The sequence below is a fragment of the Myotis brandtii genome, unplaced genomic scaffold, assembly GCF_000412655.1.
Source record: "Myotis brandtii unplaced genomic scaffold, ASM41265v1 scaffold215, whole genome shotgun sequence".
Taxonomy (NCBI): Eukaryota; Metazoa; Chordata; class Mammalia; order Chiroptera; family Vespertilionidae; genus Myotis; species Myotis brandtii.
In genome coordinates, this window is record NW_005358043.1 from 3,458,734 (window position 1) to 3,475,667 (window position 16,934).

The 16,934-nt window shown below is 39.2% G+C and overlaps 1 protein-coding gene and 1 pseudogene across 1 annotated transcript in view; both read right to left on the reverse strand.

The window, feature by feature from the left end:
- Nucleotides 1-1,440: 1,440 nt before the first annotated feature.
- Nucleotides 1,441-16,934, reverse strand: part of SPAG6 (sperm associated antigen 6) — an 87,922-nt gene continuing 72,428 nt past the window's right edge. The window contains 4 exon segments of the mRNA XM_005865897.2: nucleotides 1,441-1,571; nucleotides 1,574-1,633; nucleotides 1,636-1,935; nucleotides 6,325-6,394. Of these exon segments, the coding sequence (XP_005865959.2) occupies nucleotides 1,489-1,571; nucleotides 1,574-1,633; nucleotides 1,636-1,935; nucleotides 6,325-6,394 (513 nt within the window). The 3' untranslated portion in view covers nucleotides 1,441-1,488.
- LOC102258017 lies at nucleotides 9,588-13,140 on the reverse strand (annotated as a pseudogene).

Below are 16,934 nucleotides of genomic sequence, written 5' to 3' on the forward strand. Positions count from 1 at the left end.
GGCGGTTAGGGGCAATCAGGCAGGCGAGTGGTTAGGAGCCAGCAGTCCCAGATTGCGAGAGGGATGTCCGTCTGCTGGCAGTCGGACATCCCCTGAGGGGTCCCAGATTGGAGAGGGTGCAGGCTGGGCTGAGGGACCCCCCTCCAGCCCCCGTGCACGAATTTCGTGCACCGGGCCTCTATAATAATAATAATAATAATAATAATAATAATAATAATGGTAAGACAGCCAAACTGTTAGGAAGAGGGGAAGATATAAAGTTAATTCTTCAACCTCCCATAACCACTCTTCATTCTTCCTCCCAGAGGTAACCTCTATTGTTTCTTACATATCCTTCCAGAATTTTTCCATGCACATAAAAGCATATGACTGTCTCCTTTGAAAAACAACAAATGGAATCATACTATTCATATTGTATAAGTAACTTTGACATCTTCGCACATCAGCACATAAATCTACCAAAATTTTTCATGACAGCTGAGTACTATTATATGAATGCACCACTTTCTACTCACCTATTAGGGATATTTAGGCTATTTTCTAGTTTTCTGAAGTTATATACAGTTACACTGAGCATTCTTGAATATCTTTGCCTAGAGGGGCTGGTGTACTTGTAGGATTAATGCCTAGCAATGGAATTGCTGGATCTATTTTTTGATAGGTATTTCCAAATTAGCATACAAAAGGCTAGATTAATTTATAATCCCATAAAAAGTATATGCAAAAAAATTGACAATTGTTGAGGTAGGTGATGGGTTCACCTTACTATTCAACCTACTTTGGGGTATATTTTTAAATTTCCATGCTTAATGATATGGCAGTGGAGGAATTATTAAAATCGGGTATAAGGATGCCTGCTATTCTCTCTCTTATATATTTTTTTTGCCATAGATTGCCTGCTATCTTTAAAATTGTGCTGAAATAATTCTGTAATAAGATAAAAAAAAACAGAAATAATAGCTAAAATATTGAAAAGCCAAGGAAAAACTGTCTTTTTAAAAAATATATTTTTATTGATTTCAGAGAGGAAAGGAGAGGGAGACAGAGATAGAAATATCAATGATGAAAGAGAATAATTGATTGGTTACCTCCTGCATGCCCGCCACTGGAGATCGAGCCTGCAACCCCGGCATGTGCCCTTGATGAGAATCGAACCCAGGACCCTTAAGTCCACAGGCCACACTCTATCCACTGAACCAAACAGCCTAGGGCAAAGCTGTCTTTATTTGCAGATCATATTTTTGCCTAAAAAACTCAAGAGACCTGATTGGAAAGCTATTATAAAATTACCTTAAAAATCAATAACTTTTCCAGCAACCCAATAATAACTTGTTGGGAAATAATACATATTAAAATCTATTCACATATAAATAATATTGGCAAGAACTGGAAGGGATCTATACAAAAATAAAACAGAAAAAAAGCAGGAGAACAAAAATATTTTTTTAACAGAGTTCAGCTTTTTATTGAATGTGTTACAAAAGAGGTTTAGTCAAAAAGAACAAAGCCCATGTCAGCATCAGACTCCTCTTTCTTTGCTTCCACTTTCTTCTCCTCAGCTGGGGCACAGTGGTGGAGGGGGCAGGACTTCCTGCTGGTACAGCACTAGCTGCTGGGGCAGGTCCACCAGCCTTACATTGCAGATGAAACTCCCCATGTTGACATTGGCCAGACCTTTTGCAAACAAGCCTGGACAGAAAGGTTCAGCATTAACACCAACTGCTTTAATGAGGGCATTGATCTTATTCTCCATCACCAGCACTTCATGGTCCTGCAGGATAAGGGCCAAGTAGACGCAGGCGAGCTCCGCGATGGAGGCAGTGGTGTGGGCTGAGTGAGCCCTGCCGCTGTGGAAGGAGAGCGGTGCTAGTTGCTGGACGAAGTGAGCCTCACCCCAGTTAGGCCTTAGCTTCCTTGGAAGGACCAAGCACCTTACTGGCAGGTGGGGAAAAGCCAAAAAAAATTTTAATAAATTGAAAAATCTGTTATGCTCTGAGATACATCTATCTTTTGTTTGTGATTTTAACCAAAATTCCAATGGGATTCTTTTTATGTTGAAAAACTAATTTCCGTTTGGAGGAAAAAACAGGAGAGAGTAGCCAGAATAGCTTTGTAACAGAAGAGTAATAACAGAGTTTCACTGTACCTGATATAATAAACCCACAATAATTACAATTATTTTGAATTTCTAAAAAAAGATTGATAGACTAATATTTCAGAATAGATATATTCAGAGATCAGGGCTTTGTGAGGAAAATGTAGTCAGAAAATGAAAAGAGAGTTGCAGGAAAACAAACACAAGTTTGAACTCTAATATTTAAATCCTGCTAAAGTCCAGTGACATTATGTGAAAGAAAATTCAACATACCAATAAATGAAGAAGCATCACCAATAAAGAGGATATGGATTATTCAATAACTAGTACTAGGAAAACTAGGCAATCATTTGGGAGAGAAAAAAAAAAGACAGATCAGATGCTCACTTTGTAGTATATACTGAAATACATTCCAGATAGATTAAAGAGGCAAATGTGAAAATGAAACTGTGAAAGAACTAAAAGGAAATATAAATGAATATTTAAGTGATTCTTGGATGGGAAAGAACCACAAAACAATGGAAGAAATCACACAGGTATATCTCCGTAAGCATCTGTATGTCAAAAAATTATAAACAATATTGAATAAATTGCAAAGTAGATATTTGCATAAATATCATAAAATGTCAGTATTTGCACCAAGGTCCTTAAGAGTCTTTTCAAAGAAGAAATTCCAACACTTTTTAGGCAACAGCAGCATTGTATTGTGGACATAAACTCAGAAGGAACCACTTTGAAGAAGAGCATTCATTTGGAAGAATCATTTGTCCCCTTTTAGAATGCTAGGTTTTTGTTGTCTGTATGCTTTGTTTTGTTTATTTCCACCTCATTTCATGTGTACAAGATGATATTTGTATTACAAATTCCTTTTCCTCCAATTTCTTTTTCAAAAGCATCCCTAGAATATTGTGCTTTCCTGGATCCTCTGGAAGAGGTTCACTTGATTTAGCTCATTGTAAGCCCAGGGGTAGGTATTCTTACTATCCCCATTTTCTAGAGTAGAAAGTACATATTTTTGTGACTTTAAATACAAATAGGTAGCAAACTGGAATAGCAACATAATTTATCCAAAATAAAGTCATCACCAGGGGAAGCTATGAAGAGTAAACACAATATAGAGACAACTGTTAAAAGTACTGGTGTGGCTCAATGTACCGGTCACCGGTTTGACTTCAATCAGGGCACATGCTGGGGTTGTGGGCTCAATCCCCAGTAGGGAGCATGCAGAAAGCAGCCTATCAATTCCCATCGATGTTTCTCTCTCTCTCTCCCTCTCCCTTCCTCTCTCTCTAAAATCAACAAAAAACATTTATTTTTTTTTAAGTACCTGCCAATCCTCAGCCAGGACTCTTACACCCCACTCCCATCCTTAGCTGTCACAGACCACACCTGAGGAATATAGCCTAGCTTTCTGAAATGCCCAAATGAGAACAGGTCCCAGAGGCTGGAGAGACGTGAGGCTGTGAGGAAGTTGGCTAACCTCAATGGGATTGTGCTAGCACTTATTGGGACTTACCGTGGGGACTGTTCTAAGCGTGTTCTGACGTTATAATATGCATGAATGATCTCATGTAACCATAACGAAACAACCATCACCCAGGATTTAGGTGCTTTTATGATCTCTGTTTTCCACATTAGGAAACCAAAAAACAGAAAAGTTACATAGTTTGTTGAAGTTCAGACAGATAGGAAAATGCTAGAAGCTATATTTGAGCCAGATACTTGGAGCTGGAGCCCAAACTCCTTGGTCACATGTAACCATATACAAAGAAAGCCCTTTCATCCACAAGAGCACCTTTGACCTTCACAATTTTGTGAGGAGGTCAGGAAATATTCTCCCCAACTTACACTAAGGCAGTGGGAAGCCAAAAATGGGTTATGGGAATTAGTAATTTTTTTAAATTTTTTATTTAGTGACCTGAAAGAAGCTGATAGCAGAGCATGGATGAACATGTGATAAGGAATGAATGGGGAGAAAACAAGGCTTAAAGGCTTGGGTCAGAGAAAGATGTGCCCTGAACTAAAGTGGATTAACCACAAGCTGCATGGAGGGGCAGAGAGCTGGGAACAGACAAGAGGGGTTATCCTGAGCTTGGTGAGAATGAAAATTATTCCAGCTCACGAGCCATCAGGTCTGTAATAAAGCTAGATGATAAGCTGTGAAAAACAACACATTCCCAGCATTCCCATCATGTTGAACTCAGAGGCTACCTTCCTGAAATATTAGCTCCTCATCCCTGTCATTGTTTATCTAAGAAGACTGTTGTTAAATTTATATCTCTGTTTATTTACCTGGCCTTTGTTAGTTTAGATAACAAGGCTAAAAATGTCTAAACCACCAAAATGAAGCTCCCATTCCACAAAAGGATTTTCACCTAGTTTTTAAATACAATCAAGATAATAAAGTTTACACAAATACTTTTAGAATTTACTTCCATAAAATTAAAACAGTACTAGTTAACTTCTGAACTTGTTTGCTTTTTCATAATATTATTTTTTATTTCATAATAAATTGTGAATTCAAAGGAATTCACAAGAAACATACTTGTTCTGAGAAATTTATATAAAAGGATCTATGTTAAATGCAGTGGACCTCCATCCATTTTAAAGTAGGAAAATAACGAATCCTTTTGCTTTATGACTGTTGCCCACTCATTTATCCGATCTTTGTTCAAGTCTGAATTGATAGGTATCAGAAAAAATACATATATTATCTAATTATTTTAAATGTTCTTAAAATCAGTATGCATCATCAACTGCAAGGGAAATTCTTTTATTACTATAAGTTACAGCATTAACCTCAAGTTTTATGTAATGGAATATCGGTATCATAAGATTTATCATAGGAAATTATCTCTTTAGGTATAAACATTTTAATATATTTCCATCTAAATCCTCTCTCAAAAGTGAGTAAATTCCATAACTAAGCCTTTTCTAACTTTAACTTCCCTTTCCTACTCCAAACATGCTTTCTTTCTTTCTATAATTTGTTGCCATCAAAATCCTTCAGTGACCTGTATTTGATCTCAAATAGTTAAAAAGAAAAAATTGGGGACCATTCAGATTGAAATATTTGGTTACGCCTCAGGGGAAAAAAATAAAAGTCACTCTTAATCCATGGTTCTAACAACACTGTTCTGATTTTATTATTATTTTTATTATTGCGGGTGCTGGCATGAATGAAAAATAGAATGATTCATCCAATGAGAATTTGAATGCTGGTGGAAAACTGTACAGAAAATCCAGGTGAGTTAAAGGAGAAAGAGATCAGGGCTTTGTGAGGAAAATGTAGTCAGAAAATGAAAAGAGAGTTGCAGGAAAACAAACACAAGTTTGAACTCTAATATTTAAATCCTGCTAAAGTCCAGTGACATATGACACCAGGACAAGAGAAGAGCCAAGGGTGAAAAGTCTTCTAAGCTGACTATTAAGTAGATGTAACTCACTGATGAGTCTGCCCATATGGGATTTTAATTACTGAGACATCTGTTTACCGAAGTGTACTACTAAATAGCGATCAAATACAGAGATCAAATTACTTGGGGAGGAGAGTGGAGATGACATTCATGACTCAGAAAAGAAGAGCTATTGGCCAGGGGAAAATCAATCCTGGCTTTACATCTCACCAACAGAGAAGCAATTATTTTAGATGTGGAGCTGGTTAGCATCCTAGGCATGAATTTAATTAAATAACCCTCAAGTGGCAGAAACAGAGCAAACCACTGTATTTAACTGTCAGTAAGACATGTTACAAATAAATGTCTAAATTCCTCTTTTCCTTCCCTCCTCCTTCATAAATTTGGTGTAGTTTTCTTAAACCCACAACTCTTCCTTTTCCTAGTTTAGCCTTTTCTTTCGATTAGCATCCAATAAATTCATCTAAATAGGTAGCTTGAAGCAGAGGCAGGATTTGCTTTCCACATTCTCACAATGAGATACTTGGGAAGAGAAAGAAAAGGGGCAAGGATTAGTCACTGTTTGAGTTCCTTCCGTGGGCTCAATAAAAAGGCTAATAATTCAAAGAAATATCTTGAAATCAAAGAGAAGACCAGGTAGCCCTTTTATTGGTAGTTAGTTAGCACCTTGGAGGATAAAGAAAAGCTGAGGGAGGGAGATTCAAAACAAGTGGTTGCGGCCAGAACTGTAGGGGAGATTTCCCAAGCAGAGAAGAGGGCAAAGAGAAAACACTCAGCTTTTGAAATGAATATTTAAAAACCAATCTCACTTACTCAGTGTGGCCCCTGGCAGCCCTCTGCTGAGCTCCAGTCGACAGTTGGCAGCCTCTGGTCCATACAGACTCTGTAGAAAGGTGATTGTTTTCAGAGCCTTCACCCCAGCTCTCCATTCAGCTTTCCTTCCCACACCTCACCACTTCCTCAGCAACACCACCATTCTTCCTCTAAAATGCTTTCCTTCTCTTTGCAAATAACAGAAACCAATAGGATAAAATTTAAGTAAAAGTGAAATTGCTGGAAAGATACTCGGGTAGCTCATGGAACCCAAGAAAGTTGAACAACCAAACATTCCTCAGGGAGAACTGGACCATGGCAGTTCTCAGGACCTCAGAAGCTAAAATCCATTAATGCCTCTATAGAGCTGTCATTGACAACTTAGCAACTTCCGGTCACTGGCTCTCTGTTTAAAACCCAAAATTCCCAGGAAAACCTGATTCATTTTCTCTCTCTCTCTCTCTCTCTCTCTCTCTCTCTCTCTCTTCTCTCTCTCTCCCTTTCCTTTCTCTCTCCCTCTTCCTCTCTCTTATTATATGTATTCAAGCTCATACTGTTTAATAAACTCTAAAAATCATCCTATAGTGTGGGTTCATTCCTTTGAACCTGGTTCTTTTTGCTACCATTTTAAAGTGCTAAGAACAGCTATTTCAGGTACTGCTAACTTGAGTTCATTGGATGTGGCTGGCAGTACAGCTAGATTTCGATGCCAAGTGTGAACAAAGTGGCAGCAGTCTTGACAGAATAGAACTTGAAAAGAGCCCATTCTTGCTTGGTTGAGCTACATTTTCAAAATGTCCTGGCCAAAGTCCCCTCAAAGCGTGCCAACAAGCAGGCTGGTTTGTGGACCTCTGCAGCCTCATTCATTCATTCAATCACTATTTATTGATCGTAGGCTGAGTGCCAGGCAACAATGCTAAGTGATGTACTGAATACAAAGATGCATGGTTCCTGCCCTCATGGGGCTTACACCCAGACCTGTTATCTCTAGTGTGAGCAACAATGCAAGAGCTCCCTCCCCCACCCTCTTGGAATGAGAAGCCCAAGGATTATGTCTGATTGTGAGGCAATCTCATTGTTAATGAGGTTAAGATTTCACTCCTTATATTTAGAGAATTAGGTGAGAACTGAGATTTGCTTCACAATTAACCACAGCCAGATGTCACTTATTTTTATGATGTGACTTGGAGAGTATGATGCTGGGGGGGAGGGGTACGGAATTAATTTTTGAAAAATTACTCATGTTTTCTTCCCCATCTGAACCAAATAGATAACTGTGTGCAAGTTAAAATTTTAAAATTCTAGCCAATTTCCCTAACCTCAGGTGGGAGCACACTTTGGAAGACATTTATCTGCTAAACTGCTGGGGGAAAGTCAAGCGCTTCTAATTAGCAAGAGCTGCTAAGACCACAGAGAGTCTACCCAGGGCTATATGTGCAAAGTGTCTGGCACTTCGGTTTGGGTTTCGATCTGAGAAAACCTGATGTTATGGCTTGGTTTGATTCCAATTTGGACTAGTTGCCTAAGAGTTTTTACTTTTTTTAGTTCAACTTAAAGTGTTAATTTTAAGGTTTAGCAAATTATTAAGGTTCATTCTAGTTGTGGGTTGAGGATTTAACTCAGTTTATATCTGTGGTAAGGCTATAAAAGTTCTGACTAGAAAATAGCAGCAGCTGGAGGATGGGCGCCTTGGCCCTGGGCCTGGAGAGGAGATACGCATGCATACGTGGAGCATCAGGGTATCTGTTATAGTTCAGCCCTTGTGGTGCTCAGATCCACTTGCTTCTTACAGTAAGTCCTGCCACCTAGTAACCAGCAACCCCGAGACTCTGGTTGGTCTTTATTGCTGAGGAAACAAAAGAGAGTTAGTGGGAAAACTACAGTTGCTGCAGCTGCAGTGGATCTCAAGCTTGAAGTAATTGGTACTTTGTGCCCTTCTCCACCACCAATTGTAGATTTGCCTCAGTCTCAGCTAGCAACCACTCTGGTCTAGGCAGATCACACATAGTTGTAAACACCAGCACAATAGTGGCAAGATGACATGGGGATCTGGGCCATCAGCTGATGCAACTTTATTGTGTCCATTGGCCCTACTCATGGCCAGTCTTGTATCTGTCAACATCCATTTTGTGATGGATTGCTGCTGGGCCCACCCAACTTAGGACTTGCTGGATCTGACAGAACCCAGCTCATGATGGTTATCTCTGGCTGCAAAGTTACTTTATGTCCCATGGTCAGATACTCCATCTCAACCAAGGACTATTAGTCTGTAATAACGTCTATTTGAATGGTGTATAGATCTTTACTAGATATGGTATGACCTTGCTTGTGGTTCTCCTAGTGCCGTGGTCGGCAAACCGCGGCTCGCGAGCCACATGGGGCTCTTTGGCCCATTCAGTGTGGCTCTTCCACAAAATACTGGCTCTTCCTCAAAATACCAACTTGTGCATATGGGCCACGAAGTTTCAATCGCACTGTACGTGCGCGCCCGCACGTGGTATATTGTGGAAGAGCCACACTCAAGGGGCCAAAGAGCCGCATGTGGCTCGCGAGCCGTGGTTTGCCGACCACGGTCCTAGTGGATTATACTACATTGGAATTTTTTTAAAATGCTTCATTAACTTTAACTAGTAGATGAATATAATTGAGCTAACAGTTTGGTCTGATCATCAGGCAAATGAGACATTGAGACCTCACAAAAGAGTGCAGTGTGGAGACTAGAACTAGTTGTATCTTCTCTTCAAACTAGTCACCTCGAGCAGCAGAGGACAATCTAAGAGCTTTCATGGCTGCTCCACACACCATTAGAGGGGTGATATAATTCCAGGGCATCTGCAGTTACATGGTACCCAGGAAGCTGCAGGCAGGATGTCAGCACATAAATTCTCAACCTGGGACAACAGTACATACAGCATGGCACTATAGTGCTGCATAACCCAGGTAGTTGCAGTCTACAGTTCACATCTTCTTTACTTAGGAGGAAAATACCCACATTTAAGAAACTGCAACCTTATGTTGATCCCCAACCTAGATATCTATAGTCTCATCATAAAACTTTATGTGGTTGTTTTGTTAGCTCTTCTGTCATTTAAAATCTTATAACCTACTTTAATTACTTAAAGATGAGAGTTATACTTATATATGTAGTTATGACTTAACTGGAAGGTAGTTAACTTGCTTTGCTTTCAAGAACAACAAAGAACACACATTATAGATTTAAATGATGGTTTAACAGGCATAAATGTAGAGATGTCAACAGTATTTTAGTTTGTTAACATACATTTCATGGCCACTATAATGTGTTTGGCACTAATTCCAAACATATTCAGGAGTTCACTAGACTTCCCACTTGGAGGAACTCCTGGCACTGCCAGCCCATGGACCAGAATGCCAGGCTCCATAGAAGCAGGTGAACAGACCTCCCCGATGCCACCTTCTGGGTGGTGATCCCCTATTGTGATATTTGGCCATCTGTGCATTTTTGCATTAGAGATGATGATGTCAGCATCCAGGGATTTAATGGTAAACAGGTTGATGGATATTTTGTTTGGAAAGATCATCAACAATTGCTAAGACTTTATGCAGAGTAACTCCAATAACTGGCCTTATTGTTGACACTCTGGCTAATGACTTTGGCCTGTCAAATCTCAAAACTTTCTTGTGGGGTGTATATAACCTCAGTTTTGGGTCCATTGGTCTGAATGTAGCATATCCCGTTGGTATTGACCACCAGGACCACAGCATGCTCTGTCAGTCTGCATCACTTGATAGAAAATGGTGCAGTTGGGAACTGCTCAGAACATGACCAAATCCTCCAGGACCATCACTAATGGATAGTCCACAGTGGGACCCAATAATGTGGATGTTGGTATGAGAGATGGTTCCAACCCAGACCCGATCAAATGCTCGGGTTAAAAAGGCAGCGAAGGTGCTAAACAATGGTCCCACCACAGATGGCATTCACCACGTTAACCATTTTTTGCTCGGCAATAAAACATTTGATGAGGCATTCCTGGTGCTCCTTTTTTTTAAATTTTGTTTTATTGCTTAAAGTATTATAAAGAGTAGTACATATGTCTCCTTTTTTTGCCCTTTGACCTTCCCCCGGCCTCCCCTACCCCCCAGTGTCTTGTGTCCATTGGTTATGCTTATATGCATGCATACAAGTCCTTCGGTTGATCTCTTACCCCCACCCCCCAATCCTCCCCGGCCTTCCCGCTGTAGTTTGACAGTCTGTTCGATGCTGCTCTGCCTCTGTATCTATTTTTGTTCATCAGTCTATAATGGTCTTTATTAGACATAAATGAGTGAGATCATGTGGTATTTTTATTTCATTGACTGGGTTATTACACTTAGCATAATGCTCTCCAGTTCCATCCATGCTGTTGCAAATGGTAAGAATTCCTTCTTTTTTACAGCAGCATAGTATTCCATTGTGTAGATGTACCACAGTTTTCTAATCCATTCATCTGCTGATGGGCACTTAGGCTGTTTCCAGATCTTCGCTATGGTAAATTGTGCTGCTATGAACATAGGGGTGCATATATCCTTTCTGATTGGTGTTTCTGGCTTCTTGGGATATATTCCTAGAAGTGGGATCACTGGGTCAAATGGGAGTTCCATTTTTAACCCTGGTGCTCCTTCTTGAATATCTTGGAGAAGGTGGAGTTCTTGGTGTCACTGTCCAGCACAATGACTCTATCATTTGCATGGCCCAGCTTAGCCAGAGCCAAACCACATGCTTTGTGAGTAGCTACCTTGTCACCGACTTCCAAGCAGGCAGAGAGGTCATCTCTATGTCTGTGATGTTGATTTTAGGTGAGTCTTCAACAGGGGGCTTTTGTTCAAGCTGTCTGTAGGTCGCTATCTGGCTCTCAATTAGTTTGATAATTGCATCTGCTCTTTCTGTTGTCATTGGCTTTCCATGCCAATTTTCTGCACCCTCGAGGCTTGGAGTGCCCTGGCCCTTGAAGGTCTTGGCAACTACAGCAGTGGGCTTGTTTTTCACTTGAGTTGCTTGTCAGAAAACCATACACAGCACCTCCACATCAGGGCCATCCATCACTTAAGTACAGTGGGCCTTGACTTACGAGTTTAATTCGTTCCGTGACAGAGCTCGTAACTCAAATTACTCGTATGTCAAATCATAAAGTGAACGAGTGAGACACATGATGCTGGGCTGATGTTGTGGCGTTCACTGTGACTTTCGCTGCGCCAACTAGCGGTGGGGTATCTGAAGCTGGCTCGTAACCCGAATTTTAGCTCGCAACTCAAAGCAAAAAAATCGGCCGAGAGATGGCTCGTATCTCAAAAAACTCGTTAGTCGAGACACTCGTAAGTCAAGGCCCCACTGTATTCCCAAAGGCTTCACAGCACTTCTGATGGATGTCTATGCAGTTCTCGACAGGCAAGACACCACTGTGGAAGATGGCCATGAGATCATCCAGATTGTAGTGAGAACTGAAAGCCAGTGCCTCCCAGATGGAGTTTTCCCAAGACTCTCCATCTACCAAGAGACAGAACACCCATAGCTAGCATTGTCAAAGTATCTGCCATTATATACCATGCTGCACGCAGTCCCCAATCCTGGTCCTTACCATCCAAATTGCCACATCAACAAACAGGAGTAGCCAGCAAAGGATGCATTGACCGTTTTTCAGGTTCTCTCGGTCCTCCTGTCTCTATTTCATGATGTGGCAGGACAGCACGGACATGATCTGAGCAGCACTGCTGCACGATGTGGGTGACCGGAACTCGAGGCCACTTGGTCCTGATGGAGTTGGATGCGCAGGCCAGGCCCCGAAACACCTGCACAGCATCTGCATAGGGTTTGTCTTCCTCAGCCATGGCTATGCTCACCTCAGTGTGGGTCATCACTGCTACCCCATCAGAGTCTGAAGAGAAAATGTGAATCTTTTTGAAGCACAGATCCCTTTAATACCATGGAATCTGCTGAGTGATATGGCAGGGCTGCTTGCACTGGTGCCTAGACCTGCTGCAGAGCCAGACTTTTATAAACTCTGTCACCTGGTAAAAGGATTGAAACAATATCCTGAATACACTTGATAGAGGTCTTTCAGGCTCCATTCTCATTGGCACCAGCCTCCCTTCAGTCAATGGGTTCCAGATCTGAGAATTGACTCGGGTCTGGAAAGTAGGCCAGTTACTGTGACTTGTATTGTGGCAGCTGCCCTTAGCTTCCTGACCATCCATTCTAGATTTTTTTATTTTATAAATTGATACCTTTATTGACTGCCTATCTATTTTGCCTCTAGAAACATGGAGTTCTTAATCTTTCTATGGATTGGGTCCCTGGATGCCACATCAATTTTGCAACTCATTGCAATAATTGCACACACTTTGCTTCTGACAGTTATGTTCTGTCACTGGCGTCTATGTGTCTGGATCCTGCCATCCCTATTAAGGAACCCAGTTCTGTAACAGTGTCTCCTCCAGTCAACCCTGGAATACAGAAGACCACACCACTGAAATTCTCAGTGATCATTACCCTCCTGACAATGCATTCCTTATCACTTTGGTAAATGGTGGGTTCTCTGGACACAGTGAGCTGGTGGGTTTTCCATCCCTATAATACTGAAGTGCATACCCACCCCTATGAGCTATTTGATATCTTTTTCCAGTCAGCTGTGGCAGTTGTGGCATTTCCACTTCACTTAGTGTGGGCTGTTGATTTCTTCAAGCTTCCAAGAGTCATCTTCACACCTGAGGTCCTTACTAGGGTGATAAAATCTTTTTTGTTTGTTTGTTTGATTTTGTTATTCCTCACCTGAGGATATTTTTCCTTCCATTGATTTTCTTTTTTTTTTAGAGCAAGTGGAAGGGAGGGGGAGAGAGAGAAACATCATGTAAGAGAGACACACAGATTGATTGCCTCCCACATGCACCCTTAACAGGGCCAGGGGTCATCCCTTGACCGGAATCCAACCTGGGACCCTTCAGTCTGTAGGCCAGCTCTCTATCCACTGAGCCAAACCCACCAGGGCCTAGCGTGATAAATCTTTATCCTGGAAGAGTGTTACCATTATCAATAACTCTCCCCAATCCAAATTTAGTCAATCTACTTTGTGATGGTACTCCTATGTTTGAGTTGAATTTTTCCCATTTATGTGCAAAAAAAATTGTAATAAAATGCCAATTCTTTTTTATAGAGATGAACTTTGACTCCTTGATTTTTTAAAATTGTTTCATGCAATAATAGCATTATCTGGAATTCTCTTCCAAACCCCATTTATAAAAGTGGGAAGAAGAGTAGCAAATACTATCTATTGAGCACTTATGTGCACAGTTGTGATTTCACAAGGGCGCCAACACATCTAAGGGGGTGTGGTTCACATTGTAGACATCATTATTTGCATATTTATTAAGAAAATTTTCCAGCAGATGGCAGTAAAGTGTCTTGCTCAAACAAAAATAGAATATTACAACTTCTACCAAATGGAAGTAGTGTCTTAAGGACTGTATACCTTTATCTATGTACATAAAGATTTCATATAGACTAGTGGTGGCACTGCTTACTATGTGTCAGGGCCTATGCTCACTCACCCTTGCTTAATCCTCAGGATCCAATGAAATGGGTGCTATTAATAACTAGCCAAAAGCCACTGAGTCAAGTTGTAGTAATTTTGAGATTCCAATGTTTCTAACTCTAGAGTCTGTCCTCTTGCACTAAGCGATGATATTTCAGAAAACTAGGGCCTGGGGATTTAAGGAGACTTGTTGCCTGTTCTACTGTGTGTAGTCCTGGATGCCATTAAGGACTAAAGAGCAGGACACATATCACTCATCCCAGAAAAAGGTCATACTTGAATTAGCAAAGAAAAAAATGGGAGAATGATGACATTCTCTTTGGCATTATAATTACATTTGTATGATTTAAACTATATATGCTACAGAAATTTAAAAAACAGAGAACCCAATATAGATTATAATAGTTCTCAAATAATTGAAATTTTTATATCAAAAATACATTAGTACAATTAGTAATGCATAATGTTTATTCAAATATTTTAATAAGACTGCATTACCACAAATTCTATATGCATGTAAAAAGCTTTTTAAAATGTATATCTATATCAACTCATCTTGCAGATGATAGATTATTCGTATAACATTCTTAATCTAATGCTGTAAAACTTATAAGCCATAAATAGCACTCAGTTTAAAATCTCTATAGCAAATACTAGTCAATCATTGATAAAAGCAAGCCATTTATACATATTTTATATAAATCCCTATTTTATCATTGAGGAGACCCTAAACTTACTAAAAAAAAAGTGAAAACTCCATCTTCTGTGAAACAAACTGCTATAACTTTTGCTTTTTATTTTAAAATAACAGGTATAGCATGAATACACTTTTCTAAAAAATTTTCTATCTGAGCAAAGTCTCAAAGAAGAACTTGAGATTATATTAACTTGTTAATGACAATTATTTTCTAGGTTGTGAGATTTGGAGTGCTGATTTTGCTTTTTTATTTATCCTTTCATATATCCTAATTTTTTTTAAAAAGTACTGATTTTTATAAACAATAAAACTCATCATTCTTTAAAGCAATTATCAGTGAATATGTGTCTAACTTTATGGCCTACCAAGACCTCTTAAAAACAAAAGTATTTATATTATTAGAAAAATAATTTTATAGACAAATCAAATTTTGAAAGTCCAAAGTGCTTTAAACAACTGGTAAATGCAAATAGTTATAGTTAAGGCTGTCATGGAGTGCTGATTTTGCTTTTTATTTATCCTTTCATAATATCCTAATTTTTTTTAAAAAGTACTGATTTTTATAAACAATAAAACTCATCATTCTTTAAAGCAATTATCAGTGAATATGTGTCTAACTTTATGGCCTACCAAGACCTCTTAAAAACAAAAGTATTTATATTATTAGAAAAATAATTTTATAGACAAATCAAATTTTGAAAGTCCAAAGTGCTTTAAACAACTGGTAAATGCAAATAGTTATAGTTAAGGCTGTCATTTGATCTGTTTAATCTCTGAAACAGAATAGCTACAAATCAATATTTTCTAAACAGTGAATTTTGTGGCCACATAAGCCAGAGTATACACAAGCCACAAAATTTGCTAGCACCTAGCTTAATCAAAGGGCTGGCAATTTGAAAATACAACACATAAATCCTTCATTCTTTCAAGGTCAGTTTCTAAACTTGACATCTTGGGTTGGAGATAGCTTCACCCAGGAATTTAAGGTCAGGGTTTATGAACTTAAGGAAAGGGCTGACGATTTGAAAACATAACAGACAAATCCTTCATTCTTTCAAGGTTAGTTTTTAAACTTGATATCTTGGATGGGAGATGGCCTCACCCAGGAATTTAAGGTCAGGGTTTATGTTAAGCAGAACCTCAAATCAAGTTTAGAAACAAGCAAATCTTTAATCCTTTTGTTAAACAGGTAGTGTGAGAGGGAAAGGTTAGCAAAACAGGTCAACCTCCTGTAAATATAGGTTGTCATTTGTTTTTTATACTAAATGAAATATGCCTGATTTGTGCTCAGAGTCTTGTGCATATTTTACTCCGTGTCCAGGCAAATGTGTTTATATTAGAAAACTCGCCGAAACCGGTTTGGCTCAGTGGATAGAGCGTCAGCCTGCGGACTGAAGGGTCCCAGGTTCGATTCCGGTCAGGGGCATGTACCTGGGTTACAGACACATCCCCAGTGGGAGATGTGCAGGAGGCAGCTGATCAATGTTTCTCTCTCATCGACGTTTCTAACTCTCTATTCCTCTCCCTTCCTCTCTGTAAAAAATCAATAAAAAATATATTAAAAAAAAAAAAAAAAAAGAAAACTCCATGAGGGCAGGAAATGTAGCTTTTCTTTATCGTAAATCATCTGGTATAAACTCCGCTTATCTAAGAGTATGGGGCCTTGTCTGCCAATTGCTTGATCTTTGCTCCAAATGTGTAATCTGTCTTTGACTGTCATTGCCTATATTGGCTTACACAGAATGAGACAGTTTACAAAATTGTTATATGCACCATTGCAGATTATTTTCACTCGCATCTTATTAGTAAGCTGAGCGAGTATTATCGCCCTTACTACTTAACAAATATGACTAGAACCCAGATTTTCAACATCTCTTTCAGGCACCACTGATAGGCATTTATTTCCACACCAGGAGAACTGAATGAATAATGGTCAACCAATGATAAGATTCAACCAATTCTATTCCTGAAGTCCTAAATATAAATTGTTCAGCTAAATGAGATATCCTAATAATAGCTGAATTTTAAATAAACTGCAGGGGGAGGAGGAACAGTGGGGATAAGGGTTGGTCTGCCCAGAGAATTGGAATTGTCAAAATTCAAATTGAGTTAAAATATCAAAGAATGTCATCAATGAGAGACACTATTTTTGCTCTAGCACAAATAAAAAAGAAAAAGTCTCATAATAGAGTGTTATGTGCTTTAAGTGTTTTTTGTTAGGAAGCATTTCATAGTATAAATTTTCCAAATTGCATATGATTGACTTGTAGCACCCATCCATACATTATTAAATATTTATTACTTTCTTAGTTTAATTCTCTTTGATAAGTATGAAATGATGTGTGAAATGAAAACCTTCAAGTACA